The sequence below is a fragment of the Poecilia reticulata genome, linkage group LG10 (assembly GCF_000633615.1).
Source record: "Poecilia reticulata strain Guanapo linkage group LG10, Guppy_female_1.0+MT, whole genome shotgun sequence".
Lineage (NCBI taxonomy): Eukaryota > Metazoa > Chordata > Actinopteri > Cyprinodontiformes > Poeciliidae > Poecilia > Poecilia reticulata.
This window is the reverse complement of record NC_024340.1, coordinates 26,586,411-26,610,726: the sequence shown is the minus strand read 5'-3', so window position 1 is coordinate 26,610,726 and position 24,316 is coordinate 26,586,411. Positions and strand designations below refer to the sequence as shown.

The window sequence follows — 24,316 nt, the reverse complement described above, 5'->3', positions numbered from 1 at the left end:
AGAACAGATCATACCAGTAATTCATGGGAGAATATTTTTTTCTTTTCTTGAATTTTTGTCTTATTGAGACAACAATTTACAAGTTCCAAAAAGTACAACACCAGTGCACATTAGCAACAAAGAAACAAAGTAAGAACGGCAACTGGGAGTAGAAGGGTAATTGGTTTAACACAAACTGCAGAGAGATTGAGTGGAAGCAACAGGTGGAGGTGTTAGACTCCACCTGTTGAGAAAAAGCATCCTTTTTCTCTTCTTCAAAAAGAACATCCATGTAGTTGCATTGGGATTTTTTCATTCTAATTTCTTTAATTTGCACTTATTTAAAAAAAAATAGTGGCAATCAAATTTTAAAGCAACTTACTGATTTGATCCAAGTGTCAGCAAATATTTCAATATTTTATAGCAATAAAAGCTGCTTTTTAAATAAATATATACTTATTCCTTTAGGAGTGACAGACACTAAGGTGAAATGATAATTTGTCACCTTTTTTTTATTTTAACCCCTTAACTGTCACCTTCAAAATGCTTATTTATTAGTAAATGGCTCCATGACACCAGTGTCCTCCTGACAGTTAATAAAGTGAAAGGTGTCAGCAAATATAAATTATTTACTCAACAATGTTTGGTTCATTTCCCTTATATGAGAAGTTACATCAATTAAGAAATACTCCTGGTAACACTTTATTTGAAGGGGTGTGCATAAGACTGACATGACACTGTCAAAAACACGACATAACACCTGTCATGAACATAAAGAAGTCTTTATGAATGTTTATGACAGTTGTCATGAAGTGTCATTCAGTAAATAATGACACTTTTAATGCAATGTTGCATTGAATGTCCATTAAAAATGCCAACTTTGCATTAAATTGTCATAATTTACAAAATCATGCAAATTTGGCACTTTTAAAAGTGTCAGGGATCTACTTGCATTGGACAAATACACAATGATATCAGGTTGGTATGCAGTCAGTCAGTTCAGAAAACTTTATACTGACATGCACGTGGTTTGTTGTGTGGTTGTTACTCTTTAAATCAAAAGTTCCTGTTTGCTTAACACAAATGCAGCTGATGCAGCAATTTCCAACCTCTACTGGGTGATTTCAACAAAAGACATTGAGTGACTTCTGTGGTATCATTTCCCCTTTTCTATTTGTTTCCAGTCTAATCAGACATCAGCAAAAGTCAACCAGTCATTTGTTAATGTCTCCATCTTGGCTTCAGACCAGCTATTCTGCTCTAAAGTCCATTTTTAAACTTTTATCTTCAAAGCATATTGACAGTGACTCCAGTTTAAATCAACTATCTTGGTTTCTTTTTATAGTAGAGAATATTATAAACAAGTAGTTTATGTATATGAGTAGTGAAAATAAACTGGAATGTTGTTTATAATGCTAATACATTAGATTGTCTAAGTACACGAGTCTCTGGGAAACTGATTGTGCAAAAACATTGTGTTTTTTTTTAGGTAATAAGAATTTTGCCATTAAAGTTAATGGCAAAATTCTTATTACTTAAAATAATAATGACCTTCAGCTGAAGGTCATTAACTGATTACTAAACTGAACACAGACCCAGTGTATGGGTGAGCTTATATGCCTGTTTTCTACTAGTTTTCTATGACTTCTAGGCCAGATTACCCACAGCTGAAGCACATCAGGTTCATCAGAGGAACAGCTCAGATGGATGGCTGAGGCAGGAGAGTGACGCCAAAGATCGAGTTACTACTTTTGTTTGTTTCCATTTTCTGGTCCACACTCCTTACCAGTTGGTGGCAGTAGTGCTTCCTATAGTTGTTTGCCAGCCATTGAGATAAATAAAAATAAAAATAACTCTACCAATTACATACAGCAAACAGAAATAAAATATGTAGTGAAAGTAGAAGTGTGTTTAATCTGAAACATTTGACAAAGTAGCTAAGGCAAAAGAAACTTGCACAGTTGTAAACAGATTTTGTCAGCACTTGATGTGGCTTTTGGACATGCCTAATGATGAACCATAACAAAGCAAAAGAAAATGTCAATTTAGTTTTTTAATTTCATTCTTTTTTTTTCTGCACATATAAATCAGACCTGGAAACAGAACAGGCCACTGCAGCATCAGAACTGTGATCTCAGGACCACAACTCAGTGGTGGATGACAGAGATGACGGCAGGAAGTGGAGAAAGACTTGACAGAGGTGAGAAGAGGGTAGGAAATGACTGACAAAGACAAAATATTTTTCTTACGCTTCTCTGCTTATATATATACACACGCACACACACACACACACATACTGACACTTTCTTTACATTAATAATGCACATGACAATGAGCTTTCAACGTTTCCCGCATAGTGTAATGTGAATTTAAACACTGCTGGGAGATACTGACTGAAAAATGTGAAAAAGCTTGAAGGTCTTAGAGCAAACTCTCTTAGGGGAAAAAGAAAAATGAGGCCAGAAATGGTAACTATTGGTGAGTTTTGGCAAAATAAATGAACAAACTCCAAGAGTGGACTGTTCTAAACTTTGTCCTAAGTAATTCACTTCCTATGAGCTTTTGAGACGCCGTACCACGTCATCTCAGACGACAGCACTGCAGAGATTGGATATTTGTAAAGTCATAGTACAGATCAAGATGATGACAATGTAGAGGGGAACAGCATTCTTTAATTTCCAATAGCCATGCTGCTCAGGAAGGAAATGAGTTCTGTGTCCCAGAGGTGAACATAAGATTGACCCCAGGAAAAAAAAAAAAAAAGCCAGAAATCAGCGACATTATCCCCAGCAAAACAGACATGAGCTAAAAGTCCTTTCAGAATGAAAGTTATTTCTTGCTGTCTTTTTTTCCTCAACAGAAACATAAAAAGTCATACTGCAGTTTGCAAATGCACACTAGGAGATATACCTTCATTTTTAGAGACATTTCCTGTAATCTGATTAAACTAAGGTGGAAATGTTTGGCCATCATGACCATCGTTACATTTGGAGGAAAAATAGAGATGCTTGTGCCATCTTAATCATGAAGTACGGTAGTGGCAGCATCATGTTTTGGGGCTTAAAATAGATCCAATTACGGGGAACGAACATTTTGTAGAAATAATGAAGCAACATCTAAAGACATAAGCCAGGAAGACATCAACAATAAGCATACAGCCAAAGTGGTGATGAAGTAACTTAAGGACAACAAAGTCAATGTTTTGGTGTGGCCATCACAACTCACAGCAAACTTTGTGTTAAATCAATAAATACTTTTGACAAGCAATCTATATAGAGATCTATGTTACTTCTTCCATATTTGCAAAATGAAGAGAAGACATCTGGACATCTTGCAAAAGCACAGAAAGAGTGTGAAAAATCACAATGCATTTATGAGGCCACTTTTTATTGATTGAAGCGTGTGTTTAGGAAGCAGAATAAGATGGAACCATAATGAAAGTGACAGTGAAGAGCTTCTTTAAAACACCAGTTGTCTTGATCCGTTCAAAACAAACAGAAACAACAAGGCGGTGTACTCTGCAATCAGCCCTGACAGAATGAAAGCCGCTCGGCTTGTTTGTCGTTCTTCGGGGTGTGCTGAACCTGCTAAGCATTTTTTTATTTTTAGCAATAAAGCAGACCTAAACAGCAGAAGCAACATTTGAAAGGATGAGGGAATGACGAAAAGCTTGACAAACAAGAGATAAAATGTGTGTTAATGTGAACATCAACAGACTTAAAAAAAATAAAAAATCTTATTTTATCAGCAGTGGATACATTAAGCTAAATGAAACTAAACAGCCATATAAAAACAATGTAAGTAATTTCCCTTACAAAAACAGCAGCAGTATGTCAGATCATTTTTCAAATCTCAAACCAGCCTCTTTGAAACCTGATTGTGTAAAATAAGTTGCTCATACGTCGCGTTTCCTCTTAGAGCTTTTGTCATCACATATTGGTATTTGAAGCTTCTGTTTCTGACCATAGTGACGTCTCTGTCAACATTTCCGATCACTGCATATTTTCTTCGACTTAAACATCAGCCTAAGTTTGTTGCGAATAAGTAGGAGTCATTCGACATGTATTGCAGCAGTAGATGTGATAGATTACAGTCCTAGGTCTCCTTGCTCATATGAAGAATTAAGATCTAAATGCAGACAGGCGCTGTATTGATTTCCTTCCTTATTTCTTTGAAGGAAAAACGGAACTTCATTATTTATCTAACAAAGGACACAATCTGCCCCAGAGTGTTTGTGGTGGCAGAAATACATGGTAGCCTCTCTTAAGGACATGATTACACAGTACCCTACACCGATGTGTGGTCTTTTGATTCCTTTCCTTCTCATCCTGATCCAAGGTAAGTGAATATTTTCGGGGTTATTTTTAGCTGGTGTTATTTGCTCGTTGGCTGAAGGGTACGTGTGGGTTTCTTCATTTGATCTGTCATTGCCGTCTCTTTTCAGTGTCATCCTGCACCGTTACAGTCACTGGCTACATTGGGCAGGATGTCACTCTGCCCTGCAGCTACGACGTCCAAGCTAACGGAGTCGTCAATTTCTGCTGGGGACACGGGCAGGTGCCCCGGTCCAAATGTAGCAACACGGTCCTCTCGTCGGATAATGGGGATGTGACTTTCAGAGAGTCCCCCAGGTACCAGCTGCTGAGCCAGGTCATGCAGGGCGACGTTTCCTTGACCATTGTTAAAGCTCAGAAAACAGATTCTGGGGTCTACGGCTGCAGGGTGGAGATTCCTGGCTGGTTCAACGACCAAAAGATCAACGTACACCTGATTATGGAAGAAGGTAATGCTCACTAAATGGGACATCATAAAGTGATGCTATCTTATAATAATACCAGTCTGTCCAGGCACCTTATGGGCAGCATTGTAGAGGAGAGTATACAAAGTTCAATCCCTCACATATTTCTCACACAAAATTCAACCTTTAGCTCTGTTAGATTAAAACAACTTCCTCCACACAAATGCAACCACTGTCCATAGTTGAGTCACCCTGTTGAGGGCCATATAAAATGTGTAAAAACTCAGTGTGTTTAAGTAGTAGATGTGAAAAACACAGGCTATATGCAGCATTGACAGGTAAATATAATCTGTTGCTAAGAAGATGCATGTCGCTTCTAACAGTTTTAACTGTATTTTCTTAAAATATAACTAAATGAGGGTACAAATGAGTTGTAAAGGTTGCTAACATCTGTCCTATGGGAACAGCAAACACTATTCTACTGAATTCTTAAACAAGATATCATTTAATTTTGACTGTCGCTGCTTCAACTTGAGCTGACCAGAACATTTTGTTTGTTTTCAGCTCCTATGGAAGAACTTGACGTCCAAAGCACAACAGAGACTGTCACTGTGACAGTAAGCAAAGGTAAGTAGAGCTTCTTTGTACTAAAATAAAACAGCTGCATGTTTTTACTCAGAATATTAGAATGTTTTTATTTATAATAAAACTTTTCTACCAGTTCATTATACATAAAGTGATCATTTTTGACAGTCTAATTTGATCATTTTTGATGATTATGGCTGATGGCTAAACTAAACCCTATAATCCAGTTTTCTTTGTGAAGATTGCCTCCTGTCCAGCAGAGAGTGAATTAAAGCTTCCATAAAAAGGGTATAGCTGTGTTCAAACCTTAATGGAAAGTTGAGTGGACAGAAGAAATGTGGTAGAAACAGGCGCACAACTGACATGGGTAACCACAGCCTTCAGAGGATTGGGAACCACCAGGAAATGGGCTGCAAATGTTGCATCACTGTGTGGTTTGAATCATCCAGAAAACATGAAAGGACCAAACTTTGAACATTCGGGTCTCCGCTGAGGATCACCAGGAAGGATCTTCCTTCCATGCAGGACTTGTATGGGATTATAAGGAGGGAAGCGAGAATCTCTGCAAACCCCACACATCCTGGATACAAACTGTTTAGACTTTTACCTGCAGGTCAGCGCGGCAGAGCGCTATTTGAATAAAATAGCTATCAGAGGCAGGTTCTAAACTGTCTCTCTGATGAACACTTGACAGCCAGATTAATACCATGCTTGTTTGCAATAATTCAATCTTGTCTTCTTTTGTAAAAACACTACGCATATACATATTTACAAGAAAACAAAAAAACACAGATTCTGATTCTTTAAATTCTTGATCTGGCAGATTATTTGCTTTCATTAGATGAATTAATAATATTTTTAACTTTTATATTGGATAGATCAAATTAATAAATACATTTTATTTCTCTGCAGGCTCAAAAATACCAAAAATTCAGAGTGCAACAAGTCAGGTAGGTGAATGTTATCAAAACAGATATGTCAATAGCTAATTTTTAATAAGCACAACAGGAATCTGATGTGACAAAAAGGAATTCCTGAATTGTTTTTTAAATTTTTGCTACCATTTTTGCATCAATTTATAACATCAGGAAATAAAGTGAAAAATGAAATGGCAAAAACTATTTTTTTTTGTTTTAAAACGAATATTCTTATAAACTAAAAATGAATGGGAGAAACTATAATTAATTTGTATTTGTTCCTGTCTCCAATGATAAGGTTAATTTTTCACTGCATGAAAATTTCAAAGCCCTCTTAGAAGCAGAGAACATTGGGAGGATTGCAGCTATTTTCTTCCTCACCATAATCCTAATCCTCATCCTCATCATCAGTAAGTGTGCAGCAGTTTATAGATTGTGACTCATCCATCTGCTGTCCGGATTCATTTTAAACTAATCCTTCTGCTTCAGACCGAAAACATGTCTAATCACGGCATTTCTCCTAACCAGGGAGGAAGGTCCTCATGGGGAGGACGACACCTCAGAGGCTCAACGCCAAGACAGCTGAAAATATTTACGAGACCATCCCTATGACTAAATGATCGCCAGGAAACAGATACAACAGGTTTCTACTAACCTTAAAGCATGTTTAATTTATCAATTTATCAGCTACAGTAAATTAAATGAAAAACGTTTCTCAGTAGTAAACAGTAATCTCATTAAAATAGCGTACGATGTCTAACCAGTGATTCCCAGATAAATGTTGATCCCTAAAGTTAATTAATCTGCTTGAATTTATTTGTGACTGACGTGAAAAGATTGTGATGGCTTACAGTTGTGGGCACAGTGCCACCTACTGGACAAACCGCATAATGTTATAAACAATGAAATGACGGGACAAGTGATGCGCTTTTACTTCGTCTCGTCCTTGTTTCTTCTTTGTTTACGTATTAAAACAATGACTTCTTGAATTATATCAGTGGGACTGCGTGTTAATTTTTTTTGAATAAACAATGGCGTAACTCGAATTAACTGCACATAGCAAAATGTAATAATTGAAATATTTATTTAGTATGTGTGGTTCAAAGACTGTAAATTATCAGGAAACTTATTTTGTCTGTGGACTTTTGATTAGTGGCTTGGTTTTTAACCTTTGCTGTATTTTTGCTTTAGAGGAATAGAAATGATGTTTCATCGCATGGCTCTCCGTGAGAAAACAGGATTCAGAAACGGCGTTGGAGTAAGCACACATTTGTAAAAGAGGAAGCTGTTGCTGGCTGCTGAATAGTTTTGTCCACATTCTAAGAAGTCCTTGGCTCATTATGTGGCCACGCTGTGTTTTTAACACTGTTTGTAATTAACAGTAACAACTTGTTAAATTGAATAAAGTTTTGTCTTTGTAAACTTGGATCAAACTTGTCTTTCTAATTGATTTATGCACAAAGAAAATGAAAGTTTTGCCAGTTTTTTCCATCTTCAGATTGGATCATTAACCAGTAAAGATTTAATCATCTATCCTAGCAGCTATTCTCCACCAATCATGATAACAGAACCACTTCATCATTACCTAAAGTGAGCAGCGCAGCTTGAAAAAAATAATATGAAGTTTAAACTGCCTTAAGACACTGAGCAGATTTGCTTTAATATATTTAGAAACCAGTCATTAAATGGTTGTTTGTACTGGAGGCATTTAATCTTGATTATTATCTGGCTGTGGAAAAGCTATCGGGGTCCAGATAGTAACCAGAACTGCAGAAGAAAATACAAGCCTCAACCCCTGTGCCTTCACATTTACACTACAATAAAAATAATTAAAATGCGGGATGTCATTATTGTAGATTTAAGTAAGGAGTATGCTTGATTAAAGTAAGATGATGTATTTTATGTTATCTCTACAACTTTTCAAGCTTTGTGTGAATTATGTGCAGGACTCCCAGACCCACAGCGTTGCATGTTCATAAGAGGCCTCTTGCAGAGCATTTACAGATTATGACATCTGTGGTCCTTCATGTTTTAAATAATAAGGGACTGAGCTTAAAAATACATTTGATCATGTGAACAAGCATCAGTAGGTAATTTGTAAACCCCATTGCTGTGGATGGAGAAGCCATGAACAACCTGAGAGATTCTGGAACGTATCAGTACTTCCATAGTAATAAAGTTTGATGACATTGATGACAGGATGTCAGTAATGTTGCCTTGCAGCAATAAAGTTCTGGCTTCAGGGCCTTCCTGCAGAAAGCTTGCCTACGTGAGCTCTCCTTGAGCAAAGTACTAACAGTTCAAAATCATTAAGATTAATAAGAACATTATCTTCCTAGAAGCTATTTTCTGTGTGGACAAAGACGACAAATTTTTTAACTTGTTTCCAAGTAATGAATGTTGTAAGTACATTTTTTATCTTTCGTTTCAATAAAATGTCAGTTTCTCTGTTTCTTTTTCAGTTCCTGCTTTTATATATTTTTAATATGATCATGTTGCAAATTCCCTTGTGATATTCTGACCGGGATTCCTCTCACCCATTGACCTTTGGAGATACACCCAACATGATTCATACCCCTCTTAGAAAAAGATTTAAAGTAATATTTTCATTTCACCAACATGGAACCAAGAGTGTCGACTGACATCTGGTTGAGAATCTGTCGTGGAAGCAATTAGGGTCCCATCAAGGAAGCCTCAAAGAACTGACCCTCATTGTCACAGATACATCATCGTCTTGATACCAGTGTAAACAAACTGGTCTGTATTTGTAAGACTTGGTGACTGTAATGCTAACAAAGATTTTTTTTCCCTTTAATTTTGAGAGTAACTTTCTAAATTTTGTTAAAAAATGTATGATCCACCATCTACATTATTATATATTGAGAGATGCCTGTCACATTTTCTATTATCTTTGTTGGATAAAAACATATTTTAAATCCAAATCTGCTATGAATAATGTGTTCTAGCAAAGACGGCCTGAATATTGCGAACAGATTAATGGAAGTTTTAATTTGTAAGACGAAGCCTCCTTGACTCTGTTCTGGCTTTATATTCACATCAAGAAGTAAAAAACGTGTTGTTTGATCTGAACCCTTCCAGGGTGAAATTAATCTCTTACCCAATCACAACCCCTCTGCAAACATTAACAGAAATAGCAATATTGGAAATTATTGAATAATTAAGTGAATAAATTATTTTGTTAATGAAGTGATGTAAATTGTCACAAGATTTAGATATTTTTTCAATTTAAAACTTAAAATACAGTGTATTAGTCCTGAGAAACTGCTTAAATGTGCTTGTACAGTCATAATAATTGAACCAAAGGTTAAAAATATACTTTTTTCTGCCATAAATTTTGAGATTATATTGAACCACTCTGTTCTCATGCTTCAGAGGAAGTTTTTTTTTTTTTTTTCCGGGGTTACAAAACACCCAAAGAGACCCAAATGTTAACTCAGCAGTTCAAAAACTATGCAAGAGACCATGGCTTTGGGTAAACCAGACTTTCTACTTTCACTCGTGTCACAGAGGACACATTTGGTTCATCTTAAAACGCTTTCTTCTTACATGATGATGATTAAATCTCAGCTCCAACCACCATTCACCCCTGCAACATGCTTTTTGTAGTTCTGGATGTAGAATATTTTTTATGACTTGTTGAATAGTTATTGCTCGGGTTTATAATAAATAAAAAAAATAAACAAAACCGACACAGACGTAGACGAACAGAACCAAAGGTTGCAGAAAGATTATTTCTTTACGAGCCTGAAAGCTTGTGTTACCTAGGGGAGAACGGGGGATTTTAAGATAATCACTTTGTGAAAATATTCCCCTTTGTTACTTTTCACCCATAATTATCTTAGTTGCTACATGAACTATTCATATTTATTATTGAGTGAATAAAATTAAAATGAAATAAAATTATGTAATAACAAAATGAAATCTGATAAAATGTTAAAATAAAAAAGGAAAATAGCCACAAAACATTTTTATTCCTTCAAATTAAAAAAACAATACATAACATTTTTTTTCATATTTGGAAAAATTGCCATTTGCTGTATTTTTATCCTTTTCCTCCTTACAGAAGTAGATTTTTTTTCCCCTAAAACATTGACTTTATGATTTTTAAACCCAATTGTCTATTTGAAATACACATTTGTCTTTCTCAATAATGTCACGAGGTGCAGGATCAATATGTAATCTCTGTCTTGCAGTTAAAACGTGATTAGTCCCAAGTAAAGCTAATTTTAAAAGGTCCAGAAGTAGATTTTTAAACAGCGTCCTCTGAGTTTCAAGCATTTTCCCAGAATAAAGCCATAATCCAGATTCAGAAGCAGACACTAGGTAACACAACAAGTTACACTGAGAACCTTGAGAACCTTGAGACTCTTGTGTCTATTCATCAAAAAGAAACATTTTTCCTCTTCTTCTTCTTGCAGAAGGGAACCAAAACCACAGGAAAGGAAACAGCTCTTTTCTGCATTCCTCTTCTGCCAGCAAAAGTTGTTGGTGTGAGCATATCAACGGAGGCATCATGTGATTTGGAAACACTTCAGGGCTGAAGCCACTCTACGGTCAGTTCAAAGGTGTCCGACCGATGAACTAATCACTAACTCAGGAGAGCTCTGCAGACGGATTTATGTGAGAATGAGGTTCATCACTTTGTCCTGCTGTCTTCTCTTTTGGGTGAACACAGGTAAGACAATCATTAAGGAGTGTTTTATTTGATAGCATGAGACTTTTCCTTACACTTTTTTTGTTTGTTTGTTTGTTTCTTTCTTTTTTAGGTGATGTCTCTGCAAACCCCATAATCACCACAGTGGGAACAGATGTTACTCTGAGATGCAAGTATGATGCTGGGTATTACGGCACGCTGCCTTTCTGCTGGGGCAGAGGGAACATACCTAAAAGCGGCTGTGCCAACGAGGTGCTCAGGTCAGACGGGACCAACGTGCTCAGCCGGCAGTCGGAGCGCTACGCTCTCACGGGTGACCTCGGCGCGGGTGAGGCTTCTCTGACCATCAGGCAGGTTCAGGAGAGCGACTCGGGCATATATGGCTGTCGGATAGACATACCGGGCTGGTTCAACGATCAGAAACTTGAGATTACTCTCACAGTAAATCCAGGTACTCTTTTCACACTAGAAAGCATATTGCTGAAATAATGGATGTTGCATATATCATGTCAAAAAATATCTTACTATTCACTGTGCTATTGTACAGTGAATGGTAATTATTACATTTGTTACCTTAGTAACTGGTAAAATACTGCATTTCTGTTTTAGGACGGCCTTTTCCTCTAAAGGTGGAAACAAGAGAGGTGAGGGAACGAACTATCACTGTACGCTGGACCCTTCCATTTAATGGCGGCAGACCCATTACAGCCTACAAGGTGGATTTAAGAAACAAATACGGTAAGGACAAGAAAATCATGTTGCTATGTGCTGACATGCTTTGCAAGCTGCTACCAACGGTTTACGATGTCCTGCTAATGTCTTGAGTTAGTCTATAATATCTTTCTATTCCTGAGGAGATTTGTTTCTGCAGCCGTAAAAAGAAGCATCAGGATCATCAGATTGTTTTTCAGTGGGTTTTCTTTGGAAGTTTGCACAACTCTCTGAATAAAGAACATTATATAAAAGGTGCAGATTTGATCTCATTTTATTTCTGTCCAATAGCGTCTTGGGATACGGCCAAAAGAACTGAAGTACCACAGGCTCACCTGACTCAGGTGACTTTGGTTGATTTACGTCCTGCCAAGACTTACAACCTCCGCATGTTTGCGGTCAACAATGTGGGACTGAGTGAACCCAGTAATGTTCTGATATTTACAACGAAAGAAGCAGGTAAATCCCCGTCCATCAAGCCTTTAATTGAATCATGTCAAACTCAAACAAAGCCCATCATTTTGAAGGCAGTTAAACTTTGACCTCTCTACAGCACCTGAAGGTCCCCCGGTCGATGTGCAGCTTGAGGCCCCCAGTTTTGACTGCATTCAAGTTACTTGGAAGGTAAAGTTACAAACTATATATTTGTGTGTGTATAGTATGTCATAGAGGGAGTGAGTGAGTGATTGAGTGGTAGAGTAAGGGAAATATGTTTCAGAAAAAAAAAAAAAAATCCTGCATTTTCTGCAACTTTTGTGGCAGTTCTCCCCTTAACCAGAGCTTGGTCCAAGGTTAGTTTCACACCGTATAAGTGAAATTGATCATTTTCCTAATTATCACCTGAACTTTTAGAGTTGAATTCAAAGTCCCACGATGAACTTGTTATCACTTGTTATCACTTGTTATCATACGTCAATATTTTTGTGATAAAAAGTCTTTATTAAACAGATTTATAATTTAAAAAAAGATGGTCCACCTTATTTACATCTTTTTATTTATCTCCTGTTTTCTTTGTTTGCTGTCAATGGCTGCTGTCTTTAACAAACCTTTTCTCCTCCATATATTTCAGTTTCATTGTCAAAAAGCAAATGAATGAAAGTTTGGCTATTAGTGTATGAGCCTTTGGTTTATATTAGGTTCAAAAGAGAGGATCGTCTATCAGTGACTGCTGACAACAAAAACAGACATGATGATCTGAAAACCTATTTGCTTCCTTAAAACATTTTTTTTTAATGTTTGCTTTTAACATTTAATATTTTTGGATCATCAGACAATTTTTTTCTTTAAATGATATCCTGATTTAAAAACAATAAGCACATTTTCTTCAATCTGCTAGGGCAAGTTATGACTTGCCACAACCAGGGTTATCACAAAAACTAAATAAATGGGCTAAGTGGTCACACAAAACAACAAATCATGCACCACACATGAAAAACAAAGTTGATTCAACGATGGGAAAGAGACTGGAAAAAAAATGAGAGAGTTTCACTGCTAATCAAAATGAACCCAAGCACCAAAACAACATTTCAATAAAATTAATGAGATGATCATTGAACTCAAAACTAACATTAGAATTTAGAAACAGAAACACACCTGAGATGCTGTCATCAGACCTTTAAAAATCCTCATTTGCATGAAGGATTTAAAACATCTCTGCACTGACATTTAATTTAAAATGTAACTTGGTGCTATTGCAAATGCTTGTTGTTGCTGCCAGAGGTGAAATAATGAGGTCTAGACAGAATTTCCTGTTTCACATAGCGTAAGGTTAGCTTAGATCATTCTTAAGCCTTACTAATTAAGAAAAATAATAAAACGTTTGGCTCTTTATTCACTAAGGTTATCTTTGTCCATCATTAATGTTTCCTAGTTTGTTTGTTTTTTTCTGAAACATTTATGAGTTATAAAAATTGCAAGGGAAACTTTTTTCTTTTACAGCAATTCATGAGTAATGTGCTGCACCACTGATGCATATTTTCTTATAAGGGTCACCATGCTCTCAGCAAGAAGGACAAATGTAATGACTCATAAAGAAGCTGCACTTTGTCCAACTAGACTATCATCTTAAAAATAACACAATCTTAACAATAGATTGCAAGACAATGGTCTTATTGCTGAGCTATGTTCAGTCCATCATCTATAAAACTGTATTGTTAAATTCAATTTTCTCCTTTTGTTCTTGCACAACACATGCTGAGATAATATTCACCTCATCACCTTCACTGGTAAATGTGTTTTTTCCTTCTGATTAGCCTCCGAAGGTTGAACTCAGAAATGGCGTCCTACGCAGCTACATCATCAACTTCAGAGAGTACGACCCGGCGGCTCAGCAGCTTCCAAAGTGGCAGCAACTCACTGTGACGGCCATGAGCGAAGGACAGAGAATCAGCCTGACCCACCTGAAGCCGTCAACCCAGTACAGTGTTCAAGTCCAGGCCAAAACCAACGCAGGAAAAGGTCCTTTTTCAGCTCCAGCTTTCTGCACCACTCTTGACAAAGGTATACTGGAAAACATAAGACGGTTTAAATTAAAGATCCACTTGACGTCAGGTTAATTTCAAGTTTTATTTCTGTTTCAAGTTAAAGAGACAACAGTAGCAACTACTTTGTTATCTTCTACTACTGCTTCCACAAAGCTGAAGGACTACACAGGCTCTACCGATGGTGGGTATTATCAGACGAAGACACTGGAAATTTCAACAAAATGTTTTTAAAACTGTGAAACAAACAAAGAGTCTTAACTTGAGTTTTTTTTCTGATTTGCTCCAAGCTCACACTACTTCAGCTGGGACTGTTTCTACTTTCACAGTTTGGGATGAAATCTCTTTGAAAAGCACAACCCTCACAACAGGTTTCAGCCATTTGTTTTTTCTACATAAATAAAAGCAGTTTTTTGTGTCATGTTAAAGAAGAATTAATATGTACTAGTTCAGGCATATACTATCATTATACAAGGTTACTTGTTTTATGGAAGGGGCATATTTAAATACATTAATTCACCAGGTGAGTGTAAAACAAAGTCTGGTAATGAATGTCCTGACTGTGCTGCTCCTAGTGCCACCAGATCCACCTGTAATTGTGTTGAACGAGGTGATAGACAACGCAATTTCACTTTCCTGGACTCCTGGCTATGAAGGTGACAGTCCCATCACTGCTTTCTACCTGGAGTATAAAGCAGAAAATGGTGAGAATAGAGTCCTTTGGAAGGAAAATATAAGCATTTTATCTAATACACCGTTGATCACGTCAGCTTTTAAATACATTATTTAGAATAGTTGTTTTCTTCACAGCTTCGTGGGATTACTCAAAGGCTATTATAGATTTCAGCTCCAACGAAACAGAAGCCACGATAATAGAGATCAACCCTTCAACATACAACATTCGCATGTTTGCTGAAAACAGTCTGAGCACCAGTGAAGCCAGCAACGTTCTCACTGTGACCATCGAAGAAAGAGGTATTGTTTTCTCACCGTTCTCACTTGAATGTGTTTTAATGCTGAAGGAGACTAGATATAGATATTGTCCACATAGAGATGTTTATGGCAAAGCTGAAATAGATCCAGATGAAGATTTGCTCTATTTTCATGAAAGCAGAAGGAAACGTGTGTTTGAATTTCCAGATTTATCAAAACATGGTCACAGTTCCTCAAGTAGCAATTTCCCTACCTGTGTTTTTCTAGTAAATGTGTTACTGCTTGTTTGTAAAAATATAGTTTTATAACTTCCCTCTGTTTATTTAATTTCTCATCTGGGCTTGTCTGACAGATCAGCAGACGGGTAGCATAACACCCACCACATCCACTGCTACTGAAGTCTCTGTGAGTATTAAATTAAAAATAGTAACTACAAACTGTGTCTGTTAGTGCAGAAAGCAAACGATAACATTTACCCCCTGCTGCTGCATCTGAGTAATATCTTTGTACACATGCTTTGTTTTATCTTTAGTATTGTACATCATCACATTTTAAAACATATTTTTTAAGTGGGAATAAAAAAAATACATAAAAAAATAAGGGAAATTATTGTGTGAGGTAGTGTACTGAACAATTACAGTGTATATTAGACCCTTGTTGATGATATAACATATTAGCAGAAATGTAGCGATTTCATGGTTTTCACCATCTATAGATTGAGAAATCTATAGATGTAACCTGATCTCTGGCATTGAAATAAAGCAAAAAATAAAGGAAGGAGGATTGGAAGAAGTGGTGGAAGGAAAGTTGGGATTAGGATTGGGATGAGAGTTGGAGTTAGGATTGGGGTTTGAAGAGGTGCTAGAAAGGGGTGGAATTAAGGATGGAATCTGGGTTGAAATTAGGATTGAAAGGAGAGATGGAATTAGGTAAATTGTAGAAGATTTGAATACCTCAAGACTTGTTCATAATGTCCTGAATGAGCAGAACATGGCAAAAGGTTGAAGTAGCACAAAGTATGCAGATTTAAGAGGTAAAAAAGTGCACAGAAAAAAGTGCAGAAACTCATTTTTTATTATAATGATATTTATAGTAATGATGTTGATGACTAACTAATAAGTTATTGTTTATTAGTCAGTTTACCTGCTCAGTTCATTCTGCTGCTTTACAGAGATTTCACTGGTGGCTTGCTAACATACGTTTTCAAACAAGGGAAACAAATAGTAATAGTCTTTTTTCAGTAGGTAGTTGAGCAGAACTGTGACGTTATACTTCGATTTTCATTTACCTGAAGGAAAAAGTTACTTAACACTTTCTCTTGAATCCTATTAAATTTGTTTACACCGTATGAACTGCATTATGGGAAGGTTTTAATATTTTTAACCCTTCTGAGAACCTCGGTCCACCAGAAACAGGCCCCGACCTCGTCTACATTGCACAAGAGGCTGCTAGTTCTGTCATTTGGAAGAAAAAAAAACTGCAATGCTTGTCTAGTAAGTGAGGATATTATGAAAGCAATGCCTGAAATTACTGCAGTGACAGATGGGGAAGCCAACTGTCTGAATCGCTGTGCATGTACTTTAGTGAGAAGCTATGAATATTTATGCAAACTACGACCAGGATAAGAACCATCATAAACTGCAACACTGTTTGAAACATAAAGCTACTTTGAACCATTAACAACCACGATCTTTGTCTCTCAGTTGCGTTTCCTCCGGTTCAAATGTACTTTATTACCACCTGAGGACATCAGATGAGCGTAACAGATGACAACAGATGATATCAGACTGTTTGATTTTATTTCAGGTCTCGATGCTGAGGTGTTTTGTTAAAAAACTGGTGTAGTGAATTTATCTTAATTTTGTCTGACAGAAGACTGAAGCAAGAAGTGGTGTTCACACATCTGCTATTGCTGTGCCGGTTGTGCTGGTAATATTGATTGTTGCTGCTCTTGCTATTTGGCAACTTCAACGTGAGTTTTTTTTTCTCTCCTTATTGCATTTTATAACAACCAGACACATTTCTTGCACTTCTTTGATCCTTATTTTCTGTTCACAGGTATAAAACAGAGAAACGGCAGCCTGAACATGTAAGTGGTTATTTTAAGTTACTTAAAAGAGATTCTGTTGAATTGTCAGCAGAGTCGATCTTAGCTATGGTAGCCAACTGGGTGAATGACCTCAGTTTGGAAAAACATAGACAAGGGTCAACAGGATAGTTGAGCTAAAGGCTAGTTTACGTCAGGCTTTGTCCAAAAGGCTATTTCTGTCGTCTTTATTTTTTTTAAATGCCGCTCTCTGAAGTCATCATCAGTAAGGATTCCCTTCCCTGTAGTGGATAAGTATCATTTTCATAATTTATAATTCTACATCTGTGTGACTAGCACTACAATTTTTTTATTCTTTAAGAAGTTAATTTTACTGCTGTTTTCTCAATGAAACAACTTTTGCATTTTAACACTAAAGTTACACAGCTTGAGGCTCCCTGCTGATCAGTCTGCCTCACAATGTCCAAAGGCTTGGACTCTCATTTCTGCTTTAACTTCATAACGGTATCGTCTTTGCTGGAGGTTTTTTTCTACATGTACAACGAGGGTTTGCTTCACAAAAAAGATCTCGAGATGGTGCTTTATTTGTGTGACAGGCTTTTTAAATTCCTCAATTGCGTTTGTCATCAAAGTAGACAGGCCACATTGCTGTAACAGGAACTTGCGCTTTTATGACCTTCAATCATTGATTTAATCGTATGGGTGCTCTTGTAGAGGAAGTGTATTTTGAACTTTATAGCTGCACAAGCACTGCTTTGCAAGAGCTCATTATTTTCAGTATATGCAGAGGGAAACAACATGTTTTGTCTTCTGCACCCAGCTGCCAATGGCTAATGCCACGTCAGGTAAATAAGCGCAATCTTAAGAATGGTCTGGTTTCATATGTTTAATTAGTTTCTAACCTCTTTGGTTTCTTGAACTAGCAGCACTGTTGCTAAGAATCTGCTTCAATTACATATAAGCATTTAATGCAAACATTATTCATTCTTTTATCTTATTTTTTGCACAGTATTAGTTTTCCTTCAGATAGTTACCATGTCTCATTTTGCAGAACATCTGCTGCATGAAACAGTCTTGTGGGTGGATCATATTCCTCAATGAAAACAACTGTAAACATTTCAGCAAAAATATCTATTCTAAAGTAAAAAAAATAAAATAAAATAAAATAAAAAACAATAGAAGTGATCAGTTTTATAAAATCTGAAATATTTTTGTGGTTGTTTTAAAATGGTAAAAACACTCCAACTCTTTAACTCAGCTCCCTCTCTGAAAAAAAAAAACTCACTGCCATCTGCTTTTAGGCAAGATACTGACTGCTGATAACATCTCCACTGAATCCATTGTTTCAGATATATTCAGTAGCTCTAAGCAATTCTTCTCTACTGCTTACAGGTGGCTGGCCAATGGAGCCATTCATTACAAAGGATCTGAGCCTCTGCAAGAGCTGTGAAACTTACTCTGCAATCAACATTTGGAAACTCATTATGCCAACTATATTAAATATACCAAAGTGTAATTTTGTTTTATTGGAGATCATTTGCTAATATTACCTTTGCGTGTATTTGAGTCTAATGCTAAAGGAAGGAAAAAAATACAAAGCTCCTTTAAGATTTTTTTTATAGCGATTGGTATTCTGTAAGTGGCAGCATCATTTCTCCACTATGGCTTTATTTTTATTTTTTTAAACATTATGCATTTATGTTGTTTGTCCATTAAAATGTCCGTCAATGTAGCATATTTGTTCAACGGTGTATTCAATATTAACTGGTGGCTTTTAAAATCCAATTTAAATTCAGTTTTTGTTAAATACTGCCATCTGCTGGAAGTACTTTATATAGCACATGATGAAAAATGTGCACACAGTCGATCCCTGTTTTATTAAATAGTGGCAAAACATAAAAAGGAAGTTCAAGGTGAATTGAAATGTTTTCCAAGACCCCATGAGAAATATCGCTTTAAAACAAAATAGAGAAATAAATGCACAACAGTGAGGTCCTTACTGTATATTTTTGAATAAGGCAATTTGTTACTTTTGTTAAATACTTTGTAAAAATCCTAATAAGGTCTATATTATAATCTCTACATACAGTCATGGAGTCTCAACTGTGCTACAAAATAATTTTGAAAGAGGCAGAATAGAACCTGTACTGTCTTATACATGTAGTCCAACAAAGGTGGGATGTTTCCAAAATCCAATAAAAAGCTCTTTAAATGATCATGTTATGCAATTCTCATACTGATTATATTATCTGTTGTTGTTTTGAATCTGTTTTGGAAACCATCAGCTTATCACGTAGAATATCAATGAATTAAAGATCCACTTATTCTGTTTTCCTTCCTGTTCTTATTTTATGGGATTTTTTTATGCTAAACATATTTTATTCCCCTCACAGATTCTGCATTTGTGCAAATAATAGCATTTAAAAAAACAGACAATTTACATGTTGCTAGTGTATGCAAAGTTAATCTTTGTATTTTGAGTGGTTTTATAGGTAAAAGTGTGCAGGAAGTTGGCAGCCTGTCCAGCATAAATCCCCACACTCTCGCCCTATAAAAGTGTTTATCGTGCAACGCAGAACAATGTGCCTGTGCATTGTTCTGGTGAAAAGCACAGATTACCAATCTGGTGATGTGCTGATGACCTTTTCTAATTAAAGGAACCACATTTTCAGTAGAAGGAACCTAAACCAAAGAAAAGGAACTGCACGTTTTCTGCTAATGCCACCAAAAGTCGGATGCTTGAGCATATCGAGGGAACTCGGACATATTTAAAGACTGAACGCCACTGGGGTGAGCTGACGTGGTGAGCAGATGATAAAATCACTGATCCAGGTGAGAGGAGTAAGATGAATCGTTCGGGGAGGAAATTCCCTGCTTTCTACTGCCTCCTTCTCCTTTGTCTTCTTAAAGGTAAGACAACATGTTAATGAAGACTGATTAAAGGACTTCATTGGTAATCAGTCATCCTCTTTTCAGGTTGCACCTGTCAATACTACACAACAGCAACAGTGGGATCAGACGTTTCTCTAACCTGCACCTATAGTCTTTGGAAATACGGCAGGCTGCCCTTTTGCTGGGCCAGAGGATCTACATCGGCATTTGGCTGTAACAATGAGGTGCTGAAGTCAGACGGGACACTGGTGACCTCCAGGCTGTCGTGGCGTTACGATCTCAGGGGTAATCTTGGCAATGGGGAAGCCTCACTCACCATCGCACAGGTTCAGGAGGGTGACTCGGGCAAATATATCTGTCGAGTGGAAATACCCGGCTGGTTCAACGATCAGGAAGTTGAGACTACTCTCAATGTTGTACCAGGTATTCTTATAATACAAAAACAGTGAATTACTGCATGTTTCATGTGCGTGCATGATATTCTACCTTGTTGTTCTGACACCGTAGGACGCCCCTCTCCGCCACAGGTGGAGCTCAGAGAGCTGAAGCAAAGAGCCGCCACAGTTGGCTGGAGTCCTCCGTTTGATGGCGGCAGATCCATTTCAGCTTATCTGATTGATTTTAAACGCAACGATGGTGAGCACAGTGAAGTGCTGCATCATTAATTAGGAATTAACATTTTAGACGATGTAGCTTGGATCTTAACTTTGCATTTCATTGGCAGCGTCCTGGAATGTCGCTGTGAGAACTCAGGATTTCAAGACTCAGGTGACTTTGGCTGATTTACGTCCCGCCACTGCCTACAACCTCCGTGCGTTTGCTGTCAACAGCGTGGGGACCAGCGATGCCAGCAATGTTCTGACATTTACAACACAGGAAGCAGGTAAAAGGCAGCAGGCAGGCATTAATATACGTTTGTCTAGCAAAGGTTGTTCACATTTTGTCAAATTTCAACCATTCTGTTGGGATTTCACGTGAAATGAGAAGAAAATTATACATAGGTTTCAACATTTTAAAAAAAAATACTTTAAAAAAGATATCCTGTTTTTTTTTTTTTTTTAAGCTGCCATGAGTTAAAATTACTTCTATGGTTTGTCTCTAGCAGCTTTGCACATAATGATTTCTTGTTATTTCTTTTTAAAATACCTCAAGATCAATCAGATTGAATGAAGAAACTTTGTGAACGTCAATATTAAACTCTTGCCAAAGATGTGAACTTGATTAAATGTGGACTTTGATTGGTCCATTCTATTTCAGGGCCAAACCTAGTAATAGCTTTGGCTGCACATTTTTCCAGCTAAAAGATGAACCTTTGGCCCATTCTGAAGTATTTTGCAGTGTTTTTTTTCAATGTTTTTTTTCTGAATTGTCCTCTATTTAGATTAATCCATTTTACCATTTACTACTTGTTCTGTGTTCACCACAGTATGAAGCTGCCACTACCATGTTTCACTGTAGGATCTGTGATGTGCAATGTTAGTTTCGTGTCTAAGCATAACATTTTACAAGAAGGCAAAAAGTAGAATTTTGGTCTCATCTGACCAGAGGTCTTTATTCCACATACTGGCCTCCTCTATTTATGAAAAACTACAAATAAACCTATTTTATGGCTTTGTTTCCACGGTGACTTTCTCCTTGCCACTTTTCTCTAAAAGCCAGACTTGTAGTGTACTACTTGTCCTGTTGACATATTACTACACCTGACCCGTGGATTTCTACAACCTCTCCAGAGTTGCAACTCTGGAGAGGTTGGGTGCCTCTCTGATTTTAATTTGTGAAAAAAAAAGTTTTTTTTTTTGTAGGTCAAACGTATAAAAATTAAATAAAATGAGTCAGTGTTTGACTACAAAAACTACAATTAATTTTTCAAGGCTCTGTAAAAATGTTGTTATTTTTCTAGAAGCAACTGCCAAATTTAAGAAAAGATCTCCATTAAGGTAACTTTTGTTTGTCCAGCCCCCGAGGGCCCACCACTTGATATGCGACTTCAGGCTGTCAGCACTCAGAGTATCAGAGTCACCTGGAAGGTACAGTCATGCATGTGAAATGTAAACATTGTAATATTATAAAAAGTATTTTTTTGAACCCCTGTAATTGATAATGGTGAATGTTTTCTCCTGACCAGCCTCCACAAGTTGAACTCAGAAACGGCGTTGTGCGCAGTTACACCGTCAGCTACAGAGATTACGACGCACTGGTTCAGAAATGGTGGCTCCTAACAAAGATGGCTACAGGCGATCAGGAGAGCGTCCTGCTCACCGACCTGCAGCCGTCGACCAGGTACGATGTGCTGATTCAGGCCAGGACAGACGCAGGAGAAGGACCTGCTGCGACCGCGCCTCTCTGCTCCACTCTGAGTGAAGGTATGCTGGGAGACATGAGAGGATTCAACAAGCTTACTGTGTAATTTATTCCTCTGCTAATTTTTTACATTTTGTTCTATTTCTAACTCAAGCAACTACAACCACTTCCACTACTGCTACAACCAGGACAAAACACACAAGCCTCTCTGTGGGTATGAAAGACTTGTTTGATAGAATCAACATTTTCCTCCATACCGTTTTTGGCATTGCAAAGATAATTAAGCTTCAATTACTCTAACATGGAAATTTTCAAAACATGCATTACTCTTAGTTACTAAGAGTGTCCTGTGCTCCTCCTAGTGCCTCCGGATCCACCTGTAATTGGTTTGCAGGAGGTGAAAAATTACACAATTTCAATTTTCTGGACCCCTGGTTTTGAAGGCGACAGCCCCATTTCTGGTTTCTACCTGGAGTATAAAGTACAAAATGGTGAGAAAAGACTTTATTAAAATGAAGATGTTTTTTTTTATTTTTTATTTCTAATCCACTGTTGATTATTTTGCTATGTTTGATAAAATAATTCAGAAACGTGTTCATTTTTGTACAGCTTCATGGGATTATACAGAAATTGTCATCAAATTTGACGCCAATGAGACAGAGGCCACATTGGTAGAGTTTAAACCTTCAACATACAACATCCGAATGTTTGCTAAAAACAGTCTGGGAACCAGTAAAGCCAGCAACGTTCTCACCGTGACCATAGAAGAAGGAGGCGTTCATTTCTCATCCTCCTCTCCTGGTTGTGTCTCGGTGTACGCTCCAAAAACGCCGTGGGACTTAATGTTGGTATTTTTAGGATATCTGTGGTTCTTTTGGCAAACATCAGAATTCAACCTTTGCTTGGCATGACGGATAAAACAATAGTAGTGAAATTCAGCTTAAATGCACCACAACTAAAAAAAAAAACTGCTTATTATCTTTGAACAAGTGGTGACACCAAATGGCTCCAGTGGAATGCATTTGTGATCTTAAGTGCAAAAGTCTAACTACAAATTTTGGCAGATTTTTACTGTCACTGCAATGACCTCACTGTCAAGCATTATTGCCATTTTATTCTGTTTTTAATTTTGTTTTATTTTCTTCACTGCACATTTCATAAATAACTCCTTTTCTTTCTAAGTGCCATGAAGCACCTTTAAATACAATGTGTTGGTCTAGTGTAACATGAAAATGCCAATAAAATACAACAAAGTTTGTGGTTCTTCACATATTAATAAAAGTACAACGAATATTAATCATTTTCTAAGACATTGTAAGTTTCTGTTAAAAGCTGACAAACTTTTATGCAAACATGTCAAATGAAAGGGATATTTAATTAACTGATTATTTTAAAGAATTTTTCGGATTTTACATCTGATAACTGGTTAGATGGTCCTTAGTTTCAATGAATTTGATGATTCTGCTATGAACCCAGCCAGCTGGGATCAGCACACCATGAGTGAGCAATTATTATGCAAGCTGTTTGCAATTATTCATAAACTTTACAGTTAGTAAAAAATCATATACAGCATTCTGCCAGACGGTCTGTTGTGGTATTTACTCTATTAGGCCAAAGGAATGTGATCAAATGACGTATTATCAATTAAAAATATGTATCTTCAAACTTTCTGTGCTGTGAACGCTCACCTCCACTTCTCCCAATTACAATAAGCCAAAAAATAAAAGATCCCATCGTCCTTGTGTGTCCACCAGAGGGCACCAGAGTCCCACCATTTAAATGATGCAATTCTGTCCAATATTCACATCTCTTCTCATCATCATCGGAGCAGTCCTCTGGGGCACACACTGCAGCCAGCTGGATTTCAGTCCATCTGTCCTGTAAATCTCTTAATTGTCCTAATTAAGGAGATGAGGAAAAGGGTGAGATCTGATACCTCTGTGGGGCTTTGAGGCAGCTGCCTTTGAGAGCGTCTCCCACCAACAGAGAATCACAGCAGGGCACCAATGATTTTAATGATTTTAAGTCACTTGCCTCAGTAGGGACTACAGATATATA

The 24,316-nt window shown here is 37.1% G+C and overlaps 3 protein-coding genes across 6 annotated transcripts; all 3 read left to right on the top strand.

Annotated features, from left to right (window-relative positions):
- Window positions 1–3,953: 3,953 nt before the first annotated feature.
- LOC103471230 (hepatitis A virus cellular receptor 1 homolog) lies at window positions 3,954–7,647 on the top strand. 2 transcript variants are annotated; one of them, XM_008420083.2, is made up of 7 exons: window positions 3,955–4,317; window positions 4,424–4,762; window positions 5,282–5,344; window positions 6,215–6,252; window positions 6,518–6,629; window positions 6,748–6,862; window positions 7,411–7,647. In XM_008420083.2, exons 1-6 carry the CDS (start codon window positions 4,230–4,232, stop codon window positions 6,837–6,839), a joined length of 732 nt encoding a protein of 243 aa, XP_008418305.1. In that variant the 5' UTR covers window positions 3,955–4,229; the 3' UTR covers window positions 6,840–6,862; window positions 7,411–7,647. The 2 variants fall into 2 exon arrangements, with proteins under 2 accessions (XP_017162461.1, XP_008418305.1); XM_017306972.1 differs by having other exon boundaries at window positions 3,954–4,317; window positions 6,748–7,647.
- A 2,992-nt stretch (window positions 7,648–10,639) lies between these two features.
- LOC103471231 (protein sidekick-1-like) lies at window positions 10,640–19,280 on the top strand. 2 transcript variants are annotated; one of them, XM_008420085.2, is made up of 14 exons: window positions 10,640–10,915; window positions 11,007–11,345; window positions 11,504–11,632; window positions 11,897–12,064; window positions 12,159–12,229; window positions 13,858–14,104; window positions 14,186–14,269; window positions 14,376–14,456; window positions 14,661–14,789; window positions 14,896–15,060; window positions 15,371–15,423; window positions 16,894–16,990; window positions 17,077–17,107; window positions 18,458–19,280. In XM_008420085.2, exons 1-14 carry the CDS (start codon window positions 10,867–10,869, stop codon window positions 18,513–18,515), a joined length of 1,701 nt encoding a protein of 566 aa, XP_008418307.1. In that variant the 5' UTR covers window positions 10,640–10,866; the 3' UTR covers window positions 18,516–19,280. The 2 variants fall into 2 exon arrangements, with proteins under 2 accessions (XP_008418307.1, XP_008418306.1); XM_008420084.2 differs by having other exon boundaries at window positions 10,648–10,915; window positions 16,891–16,990.
- Window positions 19,281–19,492: 212 nt separating this feature from the next.
- On the top strand, window positions 19,493–23,514 carry LOC103471232 (Down syndrome cell adhesion molecule-like protein 1 homolog). 2 transcript variants are annotated; one of them, XM_008420086.2, is made up of 9 exons: window positions 19,493–19,975; window positions 20,042–20,380; window positions 20,465–20,593; window positions 20,682–20,840; window positions 21,914–21,984; window positions 22,083–22,320; window positions 22,413–22,472; window positions 22,621–22,749; window positions 22,868–23,514. In XM_008420086.2, the coding sequence occupies exons 1-9, from the start codon at window positions 19,912–19,914 to the stop codon at window positions 23,167–23,169; spliced, it is 1,491 nt and encodes a 496-aa protein (XP_008418308.1). In that variant the 5' UTR covers window positions 19,493–19,911; the 3' UTR covers window positions 23,170–23,514. The 2 variants fall into 2 exon arrangements, with proteins under 2 accessions (XP_008418308.1, XP_008418309.1); XM_008420087.2 differs by lacking the exon at window positions 19,493–19,975 and having other exon boundaries at window positions 20,154–20,380; window positions 20,485–20,593.
- The last annotated feature ends 802 nt before the right edge of the window (window positions 23,515–24,316 follow it).

Bases quoted from the DNA above. Each gene is read 5' to 3' on its own strand.
- LOC103471231 (XM_008420084.2), top strand. From the start codon at position 10,867: ATGAGGTTCATCACTTTGTCCTGCTGTCTTCTCTTTTGGGTGAACACA. The intron at 12,065-12,158 runs GTAAATCCCCGT...ACCTCTCTACAG, and splicing joins ATTTACAACGAAAGAAGCAG to CACCTGAAGGTCCCCCGGTC. The intron at 16,991-17,076 runs GTGAGTTTTTTT...TTCTGTTCACAG, and splicing joins TGCTATTTGGCAACTTCAAC to GTATAAAACAGAGAAACGGC.
- LOC103471230 (XM_017306972.1), top strand. From the start codon at position 4,230: ATGGTAGCCTCTCTTAAGGACATGATTACACAGTACCCTACACCGATG. The intron at 4,763-5,281 runs GTAATGCTCACT...GTTTGTTTTCAG, and splicing joins ACACCTGATTATGGAAGAAG to CTCCTATGGAAGAACTTGAC. The intron at 5,345-6,214 runs GTAAGTAGAGCT...ATTTCTCTGCAG, and splicing joins CACTGTGACAGTAAGCAAAG to GCTCAAAAATACCAAAAATT.
- LOC103471232 (XM_008420086.2), top strand. From the start codon at position 19,912: ATGAATCGTTCGGGGAGGAAATTCCCTGCTTTCTACTGCCTCCTTCTC. The intron at 20,381-20,464 runs GTATTCTTATAA...CTGACACCGTAG, and splicing joins TACTCTCAATGTTGTACCAG to GACGCCCCTCTCCGCCACAG. The intron at 20,594-20,681 runs GTGAGCACAGTG...TTTCATTGGCAG, and splicing joins TGATTTTAAACGCAACGATG to CGTCCTGGAATGTCGCTGTG.